Source organism: Hyposmocoma kahamanoa, unplaced genomic scaffold, assembly GCF_003589595.1.
Source record: "Hyposmocoma kahamanoa isolate Upper Pololo Valley unplaced genomic scaffold, ASM358959v1 80, whole genome shotgun sequence".
Taxonomy (NCBI): Eukaryota; Metazoa; Arthropoda; class Insecta; order Lepidoptera; family Cosmopterigidae; genus Hyposmocoma; species Hyposmocoma kahamanoa.
In genome coordinates, this window is record NW_020654051.1 from 6,756,242 (window position 1) to 6,776,268 (window position 20,027).

Sequence of the window (20,027 nt, forward strand, 5' to 3'; positions counted from 1 at the left end):
ACCACAACAAAAAACACGTCTTGTATTTGATGCCATTTTTTAAACAACTAGTGAAACGTTTCAATTTTACACTGTGTAAAGAGGCAATAAAGATTCTTATTATTATTTAAAGGCGCGTCTGACGACTCAATGCAACGCAAGATCACCGTGAGATAATGCGAATGTGTGCCTTTACGGTCACACACATTCGGATTATCATTTTTTAAACAACGAACTATCGGGATTCGGCGATTGTTACACATAGGAACTGAAACTATCGTTGGGATCTAAATCACGTATGTTTGTTTTTTCAAACAAACCAACGTTTCGGGCCCTTTACAGGCCCCATGGTCACGGGTGACTGAGTCACCGAAAAATAGTTTATTTTCCTACCGCTCCAATTTTATAATATTAATGACACGCGTGACGACACACGCCTCACGCGCTACGCAACGCGAGTGCACCGCAATATTATGCGAATGTGTGCATCCGTACACGACGCGCGGCGGGCGTATGCACATACAAGCCGCGCTGCTACGTTTGTATGGAATTAGTTGTTGTTTTTGTGCTAGTACATAGGTATTTATTATTACCTATTTGGCTTATAGTATAAAATAATGGCAAATATAAAAATGCGTAATACATAATGTATATATTATAGCAACTACGTAATATTTGGACAGACAACAACTAAAAAAACCAAATTATTCATTCTTCAACCAATACTAATAAGAGTTATTGTACTGCTGTAGTTCAATCTGTCAATTATAATTTCATAAACCATATTTCACAAAGGCGCTCTTTTTAGTTCTAAATAAAAATTCTATTGTCTATGGTACTCGCTAATGAACTGTAACATTTCATAATAATTCTACACACAGAACTTTAGTGAGTTCCAAAAAAAGAACGTCGTATTTTTGCTAATTAAAACAGTCTCCTTAAACGGGGCCTGAACAGAATATTAACGTCACTATATTTGTGAATTTATTAAAATTCAAATTATTTTATTAAATAATATCTTAAAATGTTACATAACAGGTACAAAGACGTAACCATTTTGCAAAACAATATAATATTAAATGTGACGCTACTCAAACGCTCTACTGCTCCTTGATTGGTTAAAATATAAGCGGTGCTTGGCCAATCACGGACACTTCTATTCTATCTCTTTGTTTTGTTGCGTTTGTTAGGCTTTCGTTTGAGTTAGTTGTCATGGATTGTTAACAAAATATATATTAAATATTGGTTGCGTTTTAATTGTTTTTGTTGTTGGGTTGGGTTGGGTTGTTTTAATTGTTGTTTTAATTTACTCAGAAATAATTTAGATCAAAAACCCACTTACCGGGTACAATCGTAATATCTTTTCTTATTCACCCAAATAAAACAATAGTAAAGTACGATAAAAGGATTTATCGTACTGCTTCAGTGCCATAGTAGAGAGAAATAGTAACGTTTGGATACATTCATGCAAAACCTTTTCTGTAAAAAACAAGCCAGTGATATTGGAAATGAATCTATTTTTTCAGACCTAAATCGCGTATAACATTTCTTTTTCGACCGTAGGACCTGTAAAGGGTCCAAAACGTTAGATAAAAAAAAATTAAGATTCGAAAAACGAATGAAATATTCTTTATTGCACATTAAAATTACAATGACAACACATAACAGTAATGTAAGTATCACAGAGTAAGCCAACGTACAACAAGCGGCCTTATTGCTAAGTAGCAATTTCTTCCAAGGAGGGAGCAGCCAAAGAATATCTTGTAATGAAAGCTTTTAAATAACTACACTATAATGTTTGTTCTAAAATGTTTCATTTCCATTTTCAAAATGTAAACAAAAGCTTGGCATCTGATGTTAAAGTGACGATATGGCCGGTGACGTTACGCGTTGGTCTAGTAAATGTCTAATCACTCTAGCCTTATTACATGCCCTAAATTATAACCTTAAGGAAACACGCATCAGGAATGATGAAGCAAAGCGCATCACAGGAAGCGAATCAGTAGCAAGGACTTTCTAGTAGACCGACGTAGGAACAGTGAGGGTGAAACTAAATTGTAAATTTCCTGCACACACCTACCAAATGCATCCGGTATAAAACCAACAAGCAGGCTACTTTTCTGTGATAATCAAGACTTAGAAGCTTCGACTTCACAAGACAATGGTAAGATTGAATTTGTAGTTTCATCGTTGACCGTTAATCTAACCTTTAACTGAGAAAACTACAAAAGAAAAATATGTAAGTATAACCTTAATTGTAACGCTGAATGTAATTTTTTATGATATCAGGCCACGGGACGAACGAGTCGTGCGCCTGGTGGTAAGCGACATGCCTACCCAAGATAGCAAAGATCTGAAGAGCACGGCCATTGCGTCATCTTGAAACATAGAGTTGAAAAGTCCCATGTGCCTGTATAGTTTGTCTTATTTGAAGACGGATTGAAACGAAATATGCAGGGTTGCCAGTTTCCTTAAAATTTCAAATAGTCATGTAGTTGTTGTCGACAGTTTTATCGATAGATCGTGAAAGAAGGCAAATTTTTGCCAAAAATGTGAATGTTCGATTCACAATTCAGACATTTTTCGACGACGTTCTATTGATTTCTAATTGTGTTGTACTGTCTTCTTTATTCTTATTTTTACAGTTGGCCTACTAGAACAGAAATTCATTTTAAATCATAATATGCATTTTAATAAACATTCACACATTTATTACAGATAGGTGGATTTGATTATTAACATTGAATTAAAGTGAAAAACTTTAAAGTATGTCTCTTCTTTGTATATAGAAGTCATAATTCTGAAAAAAATGACAATTCAATTGAACCTGTGCCCAGCAGTTGGACGAATAACGAGCTGATGATGATTCAAACGAACAAGTTTTAGGCATTTATTGCATAAGCATAACCAACATTCTGTCGATATCGATAGAATATTGATCGACTGCAATCACTAGCAGCTTTGAAGCGTGCAACACTTTTGCACAATGAACTAAATGTGATTTTACTCCATCCTCAAAAAAGACAGACTATAATTTTGTCAGCACCGTCACCCTTCAATCATAATGATCACATTACTGCTAGGCGGCAGAAATAGATAAGGTGGGAATACTTCCCTGGACAAACTCTTCCACAAGCAGCTCTACTGCTCTACTTCTCGATATAGCAACTTCCAACATTAAGCGTGAGATATGAAATTAATTTTTCAATAAAGCATTATGATAATTTATGTATGTAACTATGTAGTGTTGTATTATGGACACTGTTATTATGTAACACTGTGGTGTGGTATGCAACACTTATGCTGTTACAAGTCTGGAGCATAATAAAAATAAATTGATTTAAGTTTTTCCAAAATTGCAAGTGAGCCATTCTAACTTGAGGTGGCCAAGATGGTTCGTTTACAATTGGAAAAGAGTACACTCTTAGAAAGAAACACGAAAAGGCCATAAAAAGGTTCCATTTCATATACGACAGATATGTTGTTTAACGTAGCGAGTGAGGTGCCTACTCACATACAATGGCACATTTAATATCCGGCCCCTCCTGTTTGACATCTGCACGCAAAAACACCTTTTTTTAAAGCCACTGTCAACGCAATACGAATAACAGGACACGTTGAATAATGGACTGAAGGAGTAAATGTAGAGTCAAGTTACAGGAAACTCTACCTACAAGAGTTACCCTACTTACAAGAAAAGATGTCAATTACGAGGTATACAATCATAGACTATGTTTACAAAGAAGCCTATAGAGGCAACTTGATATTGTGTAATCTTAACCATGAGAGGTAAATAACGCAATAAAATTAAATCCTATTTAGAGACAGCTTTGTGTAGGATAGTAAAAAGATAATAAAAATGGCGTCAGGTACAGTGAGCATAAATTATGTATGTATGTATTTACGTAAGCACTTTATTGTACCACTATATTGTTTGTAGAGCTCCTTGTGAAAGAGTTCGTCCAGGGTAGTGCAGACACCTTACCTATTCCTGCCGCCAAGCAGTAAGATCAGCATTACTGTGTTCCGATTTTAAAGGGTAAGGGTGCTGGTGAAATTACAGATACATGGGATTGCGATTTAAAGAGTTGAGTGACACTGTAACTGTTATGGACAGGAGTGTAGCTTACCATCAGGCGCACGACTTGTTTCGTCCCGTAACTTGATATTATAAAGAAAAGTAAATTACAAATTGAAACATTTTAAAATAATAGTGTGCAAAGGCGAGCTCATTCCATACAGGGATTTCTTCTAACTAACGTCTTACATGTATTTGAAAACGGAACGATGAATAAAAGTTTTACGTTGGGAACTTAAACTTAAAGTATTTTAATTACGTTAATTTAAATGCTAAAGATGAAATCATGAATGAAAACTATTTTGAATAAAGGTGGTTTTATAGCTTTAAAAAATACCGTAAAACTTGATTTTTGAAGACTAACCTGTTAATAATTTAACTAATCTCCTATTTTCGAACCAATCCAGTAACATCAACAGACGAATGCATCGATTGGCCAAATGACACGAAACCAATACCTTCCTTATTGAATCACTGAGAGCTATAAATAGGCAATAACAATAAAGAACACATAACAGACGAAAGCACGTCTATTCCCATAAAGACCCGAGGTGAAAGGTTCCCATAATTGTGCTATACAAGAACATTAAAATTTACGCTCGTGACTAAATGACGTGCGATACATCGCGTGGTTGCTTAATGCCAATATTCTAAACGCTCATTAAAAAAAAAACCTTTGAAAGCAACAGTGAATAGTCGGTGCGTCTAACGCGGAAACTAGATAAACGAGGTCATTGCGCGGAACGTGATATGTGATCGAATTGATCAAACGTGGGCTAGCCAATCGGAAGTTGCAATTAATTGCTCTAACCACTTGCACTAACAACTTTTTGAACTTAATCACTGTGAACATATAACTGTGAACATACAATAAAGCACTTAAACGAACTGGCTATTTTTGAATTTGTTAAGAAAATGTTTGAATTTTGAAAATAGAACTGACCACAGGATAAAAAGTCTAGCATGTCACTCCATTGCAGTATCATATTTGCAACTGAGGAGGTCGCATAGTTTGGGGGCTCTCGTGTAAGCATTGTGTGCACTATCTCGAATCTCGTATGTCGTCGCGTCGTACTATCGAGAATCACTGAGTGTGAGAAAGTGTTGACGCGCGCAGCCTGCAGGTTACTAACTGCTCTGCATCTAGGTTGAGTGCTAGCCCAATTTAGGTCTCAATTTTCTGTAGTACCGCAGCAACTCAAGACCATTTTTCTCGCACCAGATAATAAAAAAAACTTGTTTTGTCGGGCACTGTTCTTTTAATCGTATTGTTACTTGTTATATAATTTTCCTGTTTTCCTTTAACCACCAGGTGTACTCTATAATTATTTACCGGAGTTTTCTCGACACTTGCGTGAACGGCAGGTTGTTTTTTGCTCTCTACACATTACAAGTCACTAACAGTGGTTGACGTAAGATTACGTTGCATTATTAACAAGTACATTTCTTACCGAAAAATGAAAGTGAAAATTTAAAAGCTAACAGCTTTAAAAGGTCAATGTCTCTACTTTCAAGATGATTAAGTATTTATTTCGTAACTTTTAACATTTGTACAAAGTTCCCACACGACCATTGTGTATCTGATTATGTAATTTTTAATGGCAGGGTAGATATCGTTTGTAATAATCATGTATATATGGAAGTGTAAAAAAAGTCTAAAAGATGAATTAAATTATAGTTATGACATCGCCTATCCTGTAATTTGCGTTGGCGATTGACGAATGAATTAGATTTGTTACTCGTGTACGACTGTTGTTTCTTTAAATTTAATTTGTCAATGAAAAAATGTATGACACTTAAAGAAATTAAGTGTCGTACACTTAATAAATATACACTGGGTTATATCACAAAAAATTCTCGCTGTAACGGCAAAATATGAAATAAAATCGTCAAGCCAGTATGGCTAGCAAGTTGCGGGAATCCGCTGGACGCAAGCGGCACAGGACAGGTCGTTGTGGTATTCTTTGGGGGAGGTCTATGTTCAGTAGTGGATGTCTTTTGGCTGAAGTGATGATGGTACTCAAAGAACTTATTTAACATTTTTTTTTAAAAATCATACCACACAGCCAAAAATATATACACGAATTTGTCTTCAGATCAAGATTATATGATAAAGGGAGTCATTTGCAATAATTTTCTGTCAGCTGTGACCATTTGACAGGCCGTCATAATATTTGTCGTATCAACATAGCGTTTCAAACTCCGCTGCGGTATAAAAGAATTGGATATTAAAAAGGTAGCAAACAGGCCGGCTAACAATTATTTCATGTTGTAACAAAATATACAGAACACGTAGAACTTGTAGTTTTGTAGAGCTCCTTGTGAAAGAGTTCGTCCAGGGTGGTACTGCCACCTTACCTATTTCTGCCGCCAAGCAGTAATATCAGCATTACTGTGTTCCGGTTTTCAAGGGTAAGGGTGCTGGTGAAATGACAGGCACATGGGACTTGGTCAACTTATGTTTCAAGGTGACGGGCGCAGTGGCAGTGTCCTTCGGATCTTTGCGATTTAAAGCACGTGAGGGGCACAGACGTGTTGCTTACTATCAGGCGTACGACTTGTTCGTTCGGTCACTTTATATTATAAAAAAAAGCGTGCGCATGAATCACGAAGCTCGATTTTTTAAAGTTTGGTTAAAAATGAAGCCGTCTTTTTAACCGACCGAAAAAGGAGGAGGTTCTCAATTCGTCTGTACGTTTTTTTGTGTATGTTATGCGATAACTCCGCCATTTGTGAACCAATTTTGATGATTCTTTTTTTTGTTGGAAAGAAGATACCGCAGATGTAGTTCCATTTAAATTTCAAGAAAATATTACACCTCTAAGGGTGGCAAACTAGGGGATGAATGACTTTTGAGGTCGGTTTTTTTAATCGGAGGTTAGGTTATTTAATGGCCTACTCTATTTTATACTTTACTATTCAGTGATATATCACGAAACAGGAAGGAACATAAATAGTAACGAATTTAGCTACACGACGGCTCATTACACGAACATATTATCTCGTTTCACTAAAAATACTTTTTTGTAAAGGCATTCGTCAACAATGTGAACAAAGAGATATTATCGTCTCTTTTGTACCTTGTTTATTTTTCTCCAATTTTTGTGATGACGAAAGGCGTTCATGTTACGGCATTCGCATTAGTAATGCCACGAAGAGTTTTCAATAGGTTACTTATACGAGAAGGAAAGGAAGTAACAAAGACCGACAAAAGGCGACGATATAAGAGGAAAGCTCTATGATTTCAAAGTGTGTTAATAGCGACAGCGCTCCTTGTAAAAGAGTTCGTTCAGGTCACCTTAGCTATTTCTGCCGCAAAGCATGAATCTGAGTATTACTGCGTTCCGGTTTTGAAGGGTAAGGGTGCTGTTGCAATTACAGGCCCGTGGGACTTGTTAGCTTATGTCTCAGGATAATGGGTCGCAGTGCAGTGCCCTTCAGATTTTTTGCGATTTAAAGCTTTGAGAGGCGCTACATGCGTGTCGCCTACCACTTATTCATTCCGACACTTATGTCCACTTGCACTAAACCTAGGTACGTCTTAAACCAATAAGTGCAATGCAAAAGACACTCTTAATGCATTGTGTTATGAGTGTCTTATCAATTTAAGCATTGGTTTAAGACATACTTAAGTTTAGTGCAAGTGGACATTTATATCTTAAAACAAAATAGTCTATGCGTTAACTCATTTTAACGCTCCAAACTAAAACATTATCTTCTATTATTCTTACTCACAATGAAAAAGACAGGTGGACTGAACTCGAATTAAGTGTACTTTGTGTTAGGTCGAATTAACGCCAAATAAAAGAAAAATGTGCAAGTTTGGCAGGTTCGGCGATAGAGGTAACAATGCGATCACAGATCACTTTGATTTTGAGTCATGAGTTATATCTACAACATTGAATTTGTAGGTATAATTAATGGCAATTCATTCATTGTTTATATTGTATTGTATGTATTGCTGTTGATGACAGTTATATTGTAAATAAATGACAAGTTCCGAATGAACAAATCTCAGAGTTCGCAAAAGTTGTCAATGAATTTACATTTAAATTGTTTCCCTCCTAACAATTTTGTGTTTTGTTTTCCTTATTAGGTGTTTGGGATTAGGCCTGTGTTTACGATTGTCCTTCGTAAAGGTCGTTGTACATTTAACCAGTCAATTATTCTTTTGAACTTTAAATTTTCCTTGCTGTAATAAGCGCGCTTATTTCCTTCTGCCTAGATTCCTGTTCACGAATTGCAATAAAAACACTGCAAGCATATTTTGTTTTATATTATACCATTAGGCGCACGACTTGTTCGTCCCATCACTTGATATTATTACAAAAATCAGGTACTAATATTATACATATATAATTGATTTCCATGGTAGTTTTAGTAAGGCATGTGATGAAAAGAACGAATACTGTAAATTTTATTTACAAAGAGCAACCCCTAGAGTTTCTTGCTCATTCTTCTCAGGGGAATCTGCCTTACGAATGAGCGGTAGAGTTTAATATTGTGACGATTTCAAGTGTAATAATGCTTACCTATGAAATAAAAAAAAAAAGAAAAAAAAAGAAAAGAATGTTTTCATTGCCATTCCACTGACACTCTATTCTACCTCAGCTGCCATTGCAGCTAGATTTAAGCAGAATAGCAAATGTTATCATAATTGCAATGTGATCTCAATGGAGTCTCAACGGAATTACAATAACCTGTGGTTTTCGAAAAAATGGTCAACAAATTATTGTAAAATAAGATTGTTACATTGCGTTCCTCTCACACAAGCTTCATGCAGCTAAAAGTGGTTCACCACGCTGGCATTGCATTTGCCTATAAAAAGGCTAGTTTATGTCTTATCTTTAGTATCGTAGTATCGTATACGGGGTGTCTGTCTATTTTCTAATAAAATATTGGTTATCTTCTAAGACATTGCATTCTTAGCTGTAACTACCTAAAAAGTACTTTTTGTTACTGCGAGTAAGAACATGCATTGTTCTTGTTTTATTAATTCAAACAGTTCCGAACATCTGGCAAAAGTGATCTGATAATTCAAATAACCTAATCAGATTTTTAAGACACGGTGAAAAGTTAACAGCATGCTGATTAGATAATCTCTAAGTATAGGGCACGATGAGGTAAATAAACTGCAACTGTAACTTCTTTAACAAAAGAGGCAATCTCACTATTTTAGATTTTAACAATGAGAGTGACTCTAGTTTATTCCCACTGTTCTCACGCCACAGTGAAATGGTGATTTTCTACGCACTAACCACTTCTAACTGGTGTAGATAATTTTGCTTAGATACGCTGGGTCTAATCAACCGAGACAGCCCTTAGTGTCCATTGGCTTGACGATCAGTATTAAAAGTTTGTAATTACATTAGACGTAGGGTTGGGGTTAATAGACCCTTCCAGATCACTGTGCTTTAATGGGACTTTGGAGATTCAAATAAAGGTATACAAATACTTATGCAGCAACTAACTTCTAGATTTTTTTAGGATACCAAGCGACTGGACGGAGCAGCAGCAGTTGCAGTGCCGTTTCGGAGTCTAAAATCGTAAAGATCTGAGGGGCAATACCACTGCGTCTGTCACCCCGAGACATAAGTTGACAATACCCATGTGCCTGTAATTTCATCAGCACCCTTAACCCTCAAAACCCGAACACAGTGATGATCACATTACAGCCTGGTGTTAAAAATAGGTAAGGCGACAGTACTTCCATGGAGGACCTTTTTACTAGGAGCTAGCATTGGATTGGATGTAAGTATACGAGTACATATTCGTACACTGCACTGACAACACTAGATGATGACTGCTTTATTTCATGTTATATTTTTGTTTTAGGTCCAATGGCCATTGACTTACAAATAAATGGTCGACGGGTCTAATACAAAAACCACGAAAAAAATGTCCCAAGTCAACCTATTTAAACGTAGTGACATGTAAAGGAATATGAAAAAGCTATAAAACGTTGAATTTAAATTGTAATGTCATCGCAGTACTGTCTAATTTTGCTTGCTTCGCTGTCAGTCGAACAAACGAAGACTAAAGCGTGAATGACGCTCTGTACACGATTTTAACGCCCCATGAGTTCGGACACTTCTTAGCGCGGACCCGATGTCCATATAATTGTAAGTCAATGCCAATGGCAAAATTTTGTATTAAGTTTTATCTGTTAAGTATGTACCCACTATGTACTAGAACCTATTATTATTTAATGATTTTGTTGTATATGGAGTATTTATGCCTGAAATAAATGTCTCTTGTTATTATTTATCGTAATGCCGGCTAATATAGTTCAATTTTTATAAATAATTTAGAACAAATTTAATATTAATTTAATAATTTAATTTAATTGCCTCCGTGGCCGAACGGTTACCATGCCGGACTGCCAAGCAGAGGTCCCAGGTTCGATTCCCGGGCCGGGAGAAATATTGTATGGCCTACAGTTATTTCTCTCGTGAGTTTGGGTGTTATTTGTGATTGTCTATGTGTGTGTCCATGGCACCCGCGACGCAGGGTTTCCCTAGTGCAAGGCTATGTTGGGTGTGTGCGTTATTAGTGTGTGCGTTAATACAAATAATTTAGACAGTTTTTGAGCTATATTATATTATAATATGTGTATCATAAACAACGAACTCTATGATAGTTTAACATAATGATATAGTAAACAAAATGTAATGGAAGAAAACCGTAGGGCGGACCTTCATGTGCCATCGTAGAAGATGAAGTGTTGACTTATTAAATATGATACTGTTTAATGGTAACCGACCAAAATAAATAGTAATTACCTAGTTAAAGGAATCAGACATCACATTACAATAGTACAATGCCACCGACAGAGACGTGTTAAAATGTAACTATTCGTAAATCCTTCTAAAAATACACTGCGTAGTTTAGAGACAGTTAAAATTTTAGCTTGACAATGGTCAATTAAGCCTAATAGTTTTGTTGTCAGTTAAAGTACCCACTTAAATAATGCATGTTGATGGTTGAGTAACGTTAACTTATTTTTGTAATCTGGTTTAACTATAATCTAGGCTCTAGATTATGCCTGCGAGATAAGTTTTAGGAAATTAAATTTCTTACACTAATGTCACAATACATTTACTTATGAAAGTGTAAGTTATTAGTTAAAAGCAATTTGTTTTTCATGAAAACTAGTAACGGTCAATATTAATACGAGGAATAAAAAGAAACCAGCTTTTCTTGATAGTCGTAACCATAAATTCATTATAAGGGGTAATGTATACGCTTCTATAATAAGATCCCGGTTGATATTAAAAATTTGCTATACCGGGTTTCAAGCTATAGAGATAAAAAACATTATACTAAAGCTTCTGCGTATTTTGAAGTACAAAAATCCGTGATAGTGAACCACGACAGTGAAAACCCCATTTATCTCTTTTGGTTATCGAGTCAATCAGCCGTGACCATAGGACGTGTAAAGGACCCGAAATGTTGGTTGGTTATAAAAACGAATATACACGATTTACCTACATCCGAAAAATAGTTTCATATTCTCTTTTAAGTTGTTTATTTCTATGATATTAGAAATAAATATTGTGAATGATAAATTTGTACAAATATCAGTTTACAAAGACCAACTTCTAGAAGTTCTTCAACTTCGAGAAATGTGTAAGAACACATTCATCTCAAGGGAATCTGCCTTGCATAGCAATTGTCTTAATCGATGAAATTTATGATAGATTTAAAATGAAATTTACTTAAATATAAAATAATATACGTAAATTTGTTTATATATGATTGGGAAATAAAAGTAATCGATAACATATACTATATATTATCCTAATGCCATATTTCAAGGAAAAAAGAGAGAAAGTTAGGGCAGTTTATAGAATGAATCCAAAATAAGCAGGCTATTAATTATAGTCAAAGCTGGCAAATCTTATTTGTGAGAGACTGGTGCCTGAGATAAGCATAAAAATGCCAGTATTACAGATCCCCATTCTGCGAAGTGTTTATTACAATTAGGTTAAACTTAGTCTTACATAAATTTGGTAGGTACAGTATATCAACGGTGAAAATGGAATAAAGCAAAATCTGCTTCCGATCAACTAAGTACTTCCTTTTATAATTTGCTAAATTAACTTAAATTTCTAAAATTTTAAGTAAGAGAAGATGAAAATTAAGTTATAAAAATAAACAAAAGTAAATAAATTTACATATGTTGTTGTTAGTTAAAAGAGAAGTGGTGATTTGCGTATGTGTGTTGTATTTATATTTGGGTGGGTATGTGACGTCCAGTCATAATATGGTCACAATTGAATTTCGGATTACTTGTATGGACGGTTAAAAATGTAAATTCCTTTGTTAAATTCTTCAGTATATGCATAGCAACCGCCACGCGCAAAACTTGTCTTTTGTTTTATAGCTTTAAAATATAAATGATGTTTATGTATAGGTCAATGGAATTATGACTTTAGAAAATTTAGGGTTTTTATACATATTTTTTTATTTTTGTCAACTATTTTTTTAAGTTACACTAGTAAAGTCTGGACAAACGTGTTCCTGGTAATATTAAAATGTGGAAAAAGAAAAAATATAGATAAAAATAAAATTGTCAATATTTTTCTTTGGACGTACGTAAAGTAAATTTAAGATCATTTTGTCGCCTTGTTATTATATCGGTAAGAAAATAACAGAAAATTTTGTTATTTAAAAACTCTCAATATGTTTTTGCTATTTTGAAACTCTAAAATTTGCATATTGTTTGACTAATTATTTAAATAATTATAATAATAGTTCCAATATTAAAGTAATTCAGTATTATTATAATTAATTTTCCACAAACAACTGCTAAATTAAGAAATAAATTCAAGTGATTTTCTCACGATTACGAACTGCAGGTAACTGGTTTTACCGCCAAATTCTCGGTATGCGAAAATTCAAAGGAAAAGTTATACCATTCAGGGAATAAGTCTGCAGGCAGGGAATTCTACTCCGTAGCAGCCGTTGGCCATAATATTATACATATGGCAGTGTTAATATGGCGCTTATCTCTTTTTATATATGTAATTATTTTTTTACGATGTATAGTTTGCGAGTATGTGAGAAATATTTGATTAGAAACAATCATTACCGGTAACCTACTTCGGGTACTTAGAAATTAAATTACTGGTGTGAGCAGCACTTGGAAAAAATATTTGTAGGCACGTAACGTATGACTTTTAGACACAAAATAAATCTAGTCTATTTACCTGTTATTATATGATATTTAATTTGATATGATGATGATTTGATATTTAAATGATTGAAGATTTCGTTGTAGAGTTGTGTAAACAAATTGAACCCTATTAGTTTTAGACGACGCGTTTTTACAAGTACATTTGAAAGGAACTGACAAAATTTGACAGGTTTAAAATAATTTAAAATGTTCTGTCTTTTCTTACCGATAACAACAAAAGAGACAAAATAATCTGGTACTCTAGCCTTCTAGAGCCACACGGTGTCTCTAACGCGCAGCTGTGTTTTTATACACCATTAAAAAAAATACAAAAAAAATAAAAATTACCGCACTGTTACTTAATACAATAGTGTATTAACTCAAAAAGTGTATTTTCTCAGAATCGACGAAAAACGATTACTTGCTTCCCGTGAAAGATAATTAAAACGTATGTATAGGTTATAGTTTATTACAGAAAATTTCCAACTTGCCAATATATTCAAAAATAAAATAGAAAAAATAATTTTCTATTTTTGAACAAGGACTATCTTGGCCAGAACTAATCATAAAGCGTGTCTCATTTTCAGTTAAGTAGATATCTTTTAGTCGTTTTTACAATATTCTAACTACAGTTTTATTGACGTGTAGAAAATAAAATTTTACGTTCAATAATGGTATAATCTTGAATTTCACATATTTTGAATTGTAACACTATTGTAATAGCAGTGCGATATATAAATTTACAGTTTTTTTTTATCAAAATCGTTAGGTATGAGTCTGTAGTACGTGTGACAGGTTAAGTTAGGTTTATTTTACGATTGCATGACTCTGTTAATTAATGTGATTAAAAAGTGATTACAGCGGCCGATAAGAGCAAAAGGTTCAAATACACCAACCTTGCTCAGCTACAGCTTTGTGCCTTTGGCGGTTGAAACCCTGGGTCCCTGCGGACCACAGGCGAAACTAGCGAGCGAGCTGTCAGATCGCCTCGTAGAAGCCTCCGGCGACAACAGGCCTGGCAGTTATTTCCGCCAACGAATAAGTTTACCTATTCGAAGGGAAAATGTTGCCAGCCTTCTGGGCACGATGCCCCAGGGTGTGGCCTTTTAAACTTTTTTTAAGTAGTGTATAAATTTTTATAATAAGTTTTGTCTAGTATTATATTTTTCTTTAAGTGCCTTGTAAATACCTGCTATGAAATAAACACTTCTACAGTGCCGGCATGCTATGATGGCCGTTTTAACAGATTACAATAGTGAGTCCAAATCGTTATCGAAAAAAATATATTCAAATGAGAGTCGCATCAATTCGAAATTGCTTTGATTTGCATTGAGCTTTGACGAGTTTGCCGGAGGTAGAAGTTGTGCTGGACAGCGATACCATAAGCGACGATCGTATTAGATTTCAGTTTTTTAATTTCGAAAAACAAATGCCGAGTTTTGTCGTAAAATTATACATCCATAAATTTTAGTGCTCGTCACTATTGACAACAATGTACATTTTTTTTTCTGCGGAATAACGTCAAAACGGCCATCATAGCTTGCCGGTACTTTAAGTCGTAATTTGCAAATAACGAATTGCGTTATGGTGATCGTTGTAATTTTTAACAGGAAACAAGTAACAAAACAGATTAACGCAGGAAGCAACTAAAGGTTTTATAAATTGCAATAGTACCTATTACGAAAAGTAAAAGCGAACGAATAAAGAAATGTATAACCGCAAAGGAAAGTTAAACCGCTTTTATTCATACCACATATCGTTCAGTTAGGTAACGACCAAAACATTCCGCGTGACGGTGAAAAAAATATAAATTTCACACATTGCAACATTGAATTAAGCGATGCGTTCAGAAATTCACAGGATTGTTGTCGAAAAAAGTTGGAAATCTCGAATTATTTCGACGGTGCGTTAAATGAACAATTACCGACGTAATTCTAATGTACAATTATGATTTTAATTATTAAACCTGTTTTATGAATTCGCAACATTTGAACTCCGTTAAATGTAATGTAAGTGCGAGTAGTTTGTTGATTTATGTATACATTTCGTGCTTTTTTTCATGACCGGTTATCGTTTCTCTGTATTGAGTAATTATTGCAATAGATCCTTTAGACGTTGTAAATAAAAGGAAATAGGTATATATTGTGATATTAGCGAGTTCGGAATTGTATATGTAGTGTTATTTGTTTACAGAAGAATTTGTGGTGATATTTATGATTTGGTATTTGTGGTTTTTATACAAAAGCCACACCACTACTTTTTATGTCGACCTCGGTGGCCTAACGGTTTACACTGTTGGTGGTGAATGTGTAGGGCCCGGGTTCGATTTTCGTTGGGACCAATTTGGGAAATAAACTGTTGTAAATTGGTTTTGGCCTGGGTGTTCTTGGAAGTACCCCAGAGTGCATTCCGTTGATGTGGTACTCATAGTACAGGGAATTCCCTAGTTGGCAATTGGTGTAACCACACCAATTTGGCACACATTACATTATATTATATACAATTCCGAGCTCTCGTTAATATCACTTATAAAATGTTACCATTTATTTCCATTGTTAATATCGATAAAGTAAATTTCGTAGTTTCATCAACTATAATTCTCACTTAGAGCCGATATTTTTTTCTAATCGTAACTTGATTATGATGATCGTAACATGATGTGCAATATTTTTAAGTGATAATATAAAACCTTTAATAACGAGGTGGAAGTTGTAACGATGTTGTGAAATTGTTACGACTGTTGTAAAAGCTATTGGTGTAGAGGAAAAACCGGAAAGTACTAATAGTTGCTAGTACATTGTAGGTCAGCAATAAAACTAGGTAAAGGTTTTGAAACTAAGCGAATAATGCCCTGATTTTTATTATGTTCCGTCATATAACGGGTTTTAGGTTTTCGCGGTTGGTGCACATTGAAAACGATACTATTTTTTCGAATCTTTAGATTATCACGTATATTTATTTTTTCAAACAAAATGTTCTAAATATTCCCAGGATTCGTACTAAGCGTTTCGCTTCCACATTTATATGACGAGCGGCTAGAGCATGGAATTCCCTACCTGCGGACTTGTTCCCCAAACGCTATAACTTGGAGTTTTTCAAGGTGAGAGTGAATAGGCATTATTTAGGTGTGCATGCTACTACATCGTCGACCTCATCGACACTTTCGACAAGGTGAGATGGGTGAGATCTTATCATAAAAACAGCGTTTCGGGCTCTTACAGGTCCCGTGGTCACTGACCATGATATGACCATGGGACCTGTAAAAGGTCCAAAAATTGGTTTGTTTGAAAAAAAACAAATATATACGAATTAGATCCGGAAAAAATTGTTTCATTTGTGTAACGATCGCGAAAACCTGAACTCGTATTAATCAATATAATATTCCTTTTGCACAGATTCTAGTTAAAAAATAATTTTGAAACAAAATCGATTTACGAGCGCCCTCGCCAAATATCCTACAAATTGTCCAATTAAAGAGCAATGAAACCGCAATTAAAAACGGATTAGACCAATTCATACCGTAATGAGCAAAGAATTGACGTAACAACTGATCTCTCTGATTGAATCGCAATTAATGTATCGAATGATTATCGTGCACGCGACTTTAATGTATCCCAATAACGTCTTTATTGACAGCGATCTAGTATTGTGTACATTCAATTGTATTGTTTATGACATAAGATTACAAGGCAATTACGGTAAGATGTAAATAAACACTTCGATGTTACTGAAAACCACAATCGTTTTAAGCATCTTGCACAAGACTAATAAAACATTATTTTTTCAGTTAACGATGTTGAAATCTTTTACCGGTACATTATAAATAATCCGTCTTTGCATGCATTTTGAGTTCAGTTTTGCACGCGTTAAAACGTTTAAACCTCTTCCGGTCTTTGGGTTTATGATATCTGTCAATTATAATTTCATAATTGCGCTCTTTTTAATTCTGAATCAAAATTCTATTGTCTATGGTACTCGCTACTGAACTCAAAAATTTCATTATAGTTCTGAACACAGAACTAACATTCGCTCTGGACCTTTTGAAGGGAGAAGTGTCGTTTTTATTTTGACTTTCAATTATTTTGTGAAATCTAGTTTAAAGTGGAATAGGATAGTGCTATTGTGCCTTAATCGAAGATTAAAACGCGAAATTATACGAATCTCGAAATAAAATACCCGTATCGGCCCGTTTTAAGGAATCCCGAGTCAATCCAAGCACGCCGCCTCAAATTGCCTATCCTCTTTGTGGCGGCCATATTTACAGAAACATATTTAAACTTCATGTTTAGGCTGATGGTTTTGCCAAAGCCTTAATAAATTAAAAAAAAAAAACACAGAACTAATAATCAGTTTCAAAAAAAGAACGTCGAGTTTTGCTAATTAAAATATTAAATATGACGCTACTACGCTACCCAAACGCTCAACTGCCTCCTGATTGGTTAAAATGTAAGCGGTACTTAGCTTGGCTAATCCCAGACACTTCTATTATAACTCTTTGGTTTTTTGTTTTGTAGCGTTTGTTAGGGTTTCGTCTAGGTTTGTTATCGTGGATTTTTAACAAAATATGCAATAAATATTGGTTGTGTTTCATTATTTTTATTTACTCGTTCAAAGTATTGTATGCAATCATTACATAATTAGGTCTTAAATTCTCATTCGGCAAAGCCTAGTGGCCTAAACACAGTATACTAGACTTTAAGGACCCTATTATGCAACAATTGCATAAAATAACTATTATTCAAAGATATGTACTTGTAATAGCTGTTTGTAAACAAATAGAGTTGTTAATAAAATCCACGAATACAATAACTTTGGTTGCTCCCATAGATATATATCTATGGTTGCTCCCACCAAAATTTTATCAAATGATTACAAATTTTTCTTAAGAAGGATAAACAGCTGCGTGGTAGAACATTTTTGTTATAATGCAATATGTACAAATGTATCATCACAGTAAAGAAATATTCGGTTAGATAAATCTTTGTGATATAATTTTTTGGATGATTATTTGAATTTATTTATTTGAAATCAGTGAAAACCCATATAATACATACTTTAAAGACTAGCATGTATTATAATAATAAATTTGTGAATACTACGCTCGATAAGTTATTATAAGGAACTGAAAAATCCGTTAATTTTCATTAACCACATTAGAAAGTACGAGATAGGCAATTAACGCTGGAAAACGAACAAATTGCACGTTATGTAGACAAGCAATAACTTCAATTTCAAGACAAACTAATGTAATCGTGACATTACAGGTGCATTGAATCGCAACAACATCGCTCGACAACGTGGTCGTGGTCATACGGTTCGTGTCTGCTATGCACGTTTGTCCTTAATTTACTGTACTTACACAAAAACCCATTGAAAATGAAGCGAATTGCAATAGCGTAAAATAAAAAGTCAATTATATTCTTACTCAGGTATGCTGATGGAGACAATGGAATCTTCCGGTCCTTCGGTGGGGTACTGTACACAAATGCAGGATTGACGAAACCACGTGACGGGTGCGGGCACGTAAGCTCGCTCTCAGAGCCTCTGCGTTCTCGCGGCTGCGTCACCAGCTCTGTCATTGACTTTGCCGATTCCGATTTTCCCATTCCTTTTAATTTCTTCTTCGTCTTATCCTTTTCAGGTGAGTGAATGTGAAGTATCGCTGCAGCTTTCGGTGGTATTTTTTCAGGCACTAGTAACTCTTTGGCAGATGCACTTTTTTGTTTCTTATTTAAAAACAAATCACTAAACTTTGATTTTTCGACTTTTTTAGTTCTTTGCGGCTTCAGATTCAAGTCTATATCACCGCTTTTTCTTCGTGGTTGTTTCACTGGTTCCGGTTTTCGTTTCGCCATGGCTGATGGTTTCGATTTATACGTCCCGTCGATGCCAGTATAAGCGACGTCAAGGTCCTTGTCGCTGCTCCAAATCTGTGATGTGAAGACGACGGTATTCCTTTTGAGTTTGTCTATTTCGTCGGCCGATTCCCCGTCCTTGGTGGATCGCCAGCGGTTCCCTATCATACGTAGGGAAGCGCGGACCGATCGGGAGCGGCGCAGCCCTCCTTGCTCCCTCTTAAACTTGTCGAGGAGGGTCTCCATAGCCCTGGGAGGGGTAGAGGGGCATGCGGGGCCCTGAGCATTGCACGTTATGATCGACTACGCGCACGCTATTCACTCTAACGATAGTTACGTGAGTCGTTTTCTTTCCGACGTTCACTCGATGCGACGTCGGACGGTCGAATGCGGCCTGTAACAATTGCTGGGTTGGTAGGGTTTGTTGGACCCCCGGAGCTCGCAGTAGCCCGGCCTGCGCGCGCGCCGCGGCTTTGATAAACTGTGCTCATTTGCACAATCGTTTGATTTGATAAGATTGTGTATCGCACCACTGAGATTTGTTTATTGTGCGACGTCATTTAGATAAGTTAATAAGGACGTGTTTATTCACGGCGGTGTCAATCTTAATTAAAAAGAGACTGAGTGGCGGGGCTCGTTAGTAGTGGGATAACACTTTTGGTTGGTATCGATGTGATCAATGGTTTCACAATGCAACGGACAGTACTGATTTACAACATCGGGCGTCCAGCGGCTAGCGAACTGTGGCGTGATTGATCTTGCACCTAATTTATTGGACACTCGATGTACTGTTACGCTATGCACTGCGTTTGCTCTTTGAAGCATTAATCAGATTGTTCTTGTTCTATTGACATTTAGTACTAGATACTTTACAGAGCTACGGATACGATACGCGGGCGGTGTTTTGTTTGTTGTGAGTCTGTTATTTACATTGATA

General features: G+C 35.4%; 1 protein-coding gene and 1 long non-coding RNA gene across 3 annotated transcripts in view; one reads left to right on the plus strand and one right to left on the minus strand.

Moving 5' to 3' along the window:
• The window catches only part of LOC113233743, a 67,809-nt gene that overhangs the window by 30,284 nt on the left and 17,498 nt on the right, over positions 1–20,027 (minus strand). The window contains exon 2 of one of the 2 annotated variants that reach the window (XM_026468933.1): positions 18,661–19,484. In XM_026468933.1, the coding sequence (XP_026324718.1) occupies positions 18,661–19,336 (676 nt within the window). In that variant the 5' untranslated portion in view covers positions 19,337–19,484. Of the gene's footprint in view, positions 1–18,660; positions 19,985–20,027 lie in introns of those variants that run through there. The other variant, XM_026468932.1, reaches the window with a different exon arrangement.
• LOC113233745 lies at positions 3,351–18,730 on the plus strand. Its single transcript, XR_003310734.1, has 3 exons — positions 3,351–3,693; positions 18,500–18,549; positions 18,665–18,730. It is a non-coding gene; the product is annotated as an uncharacterized LOC113233745 (long non-coding RNA).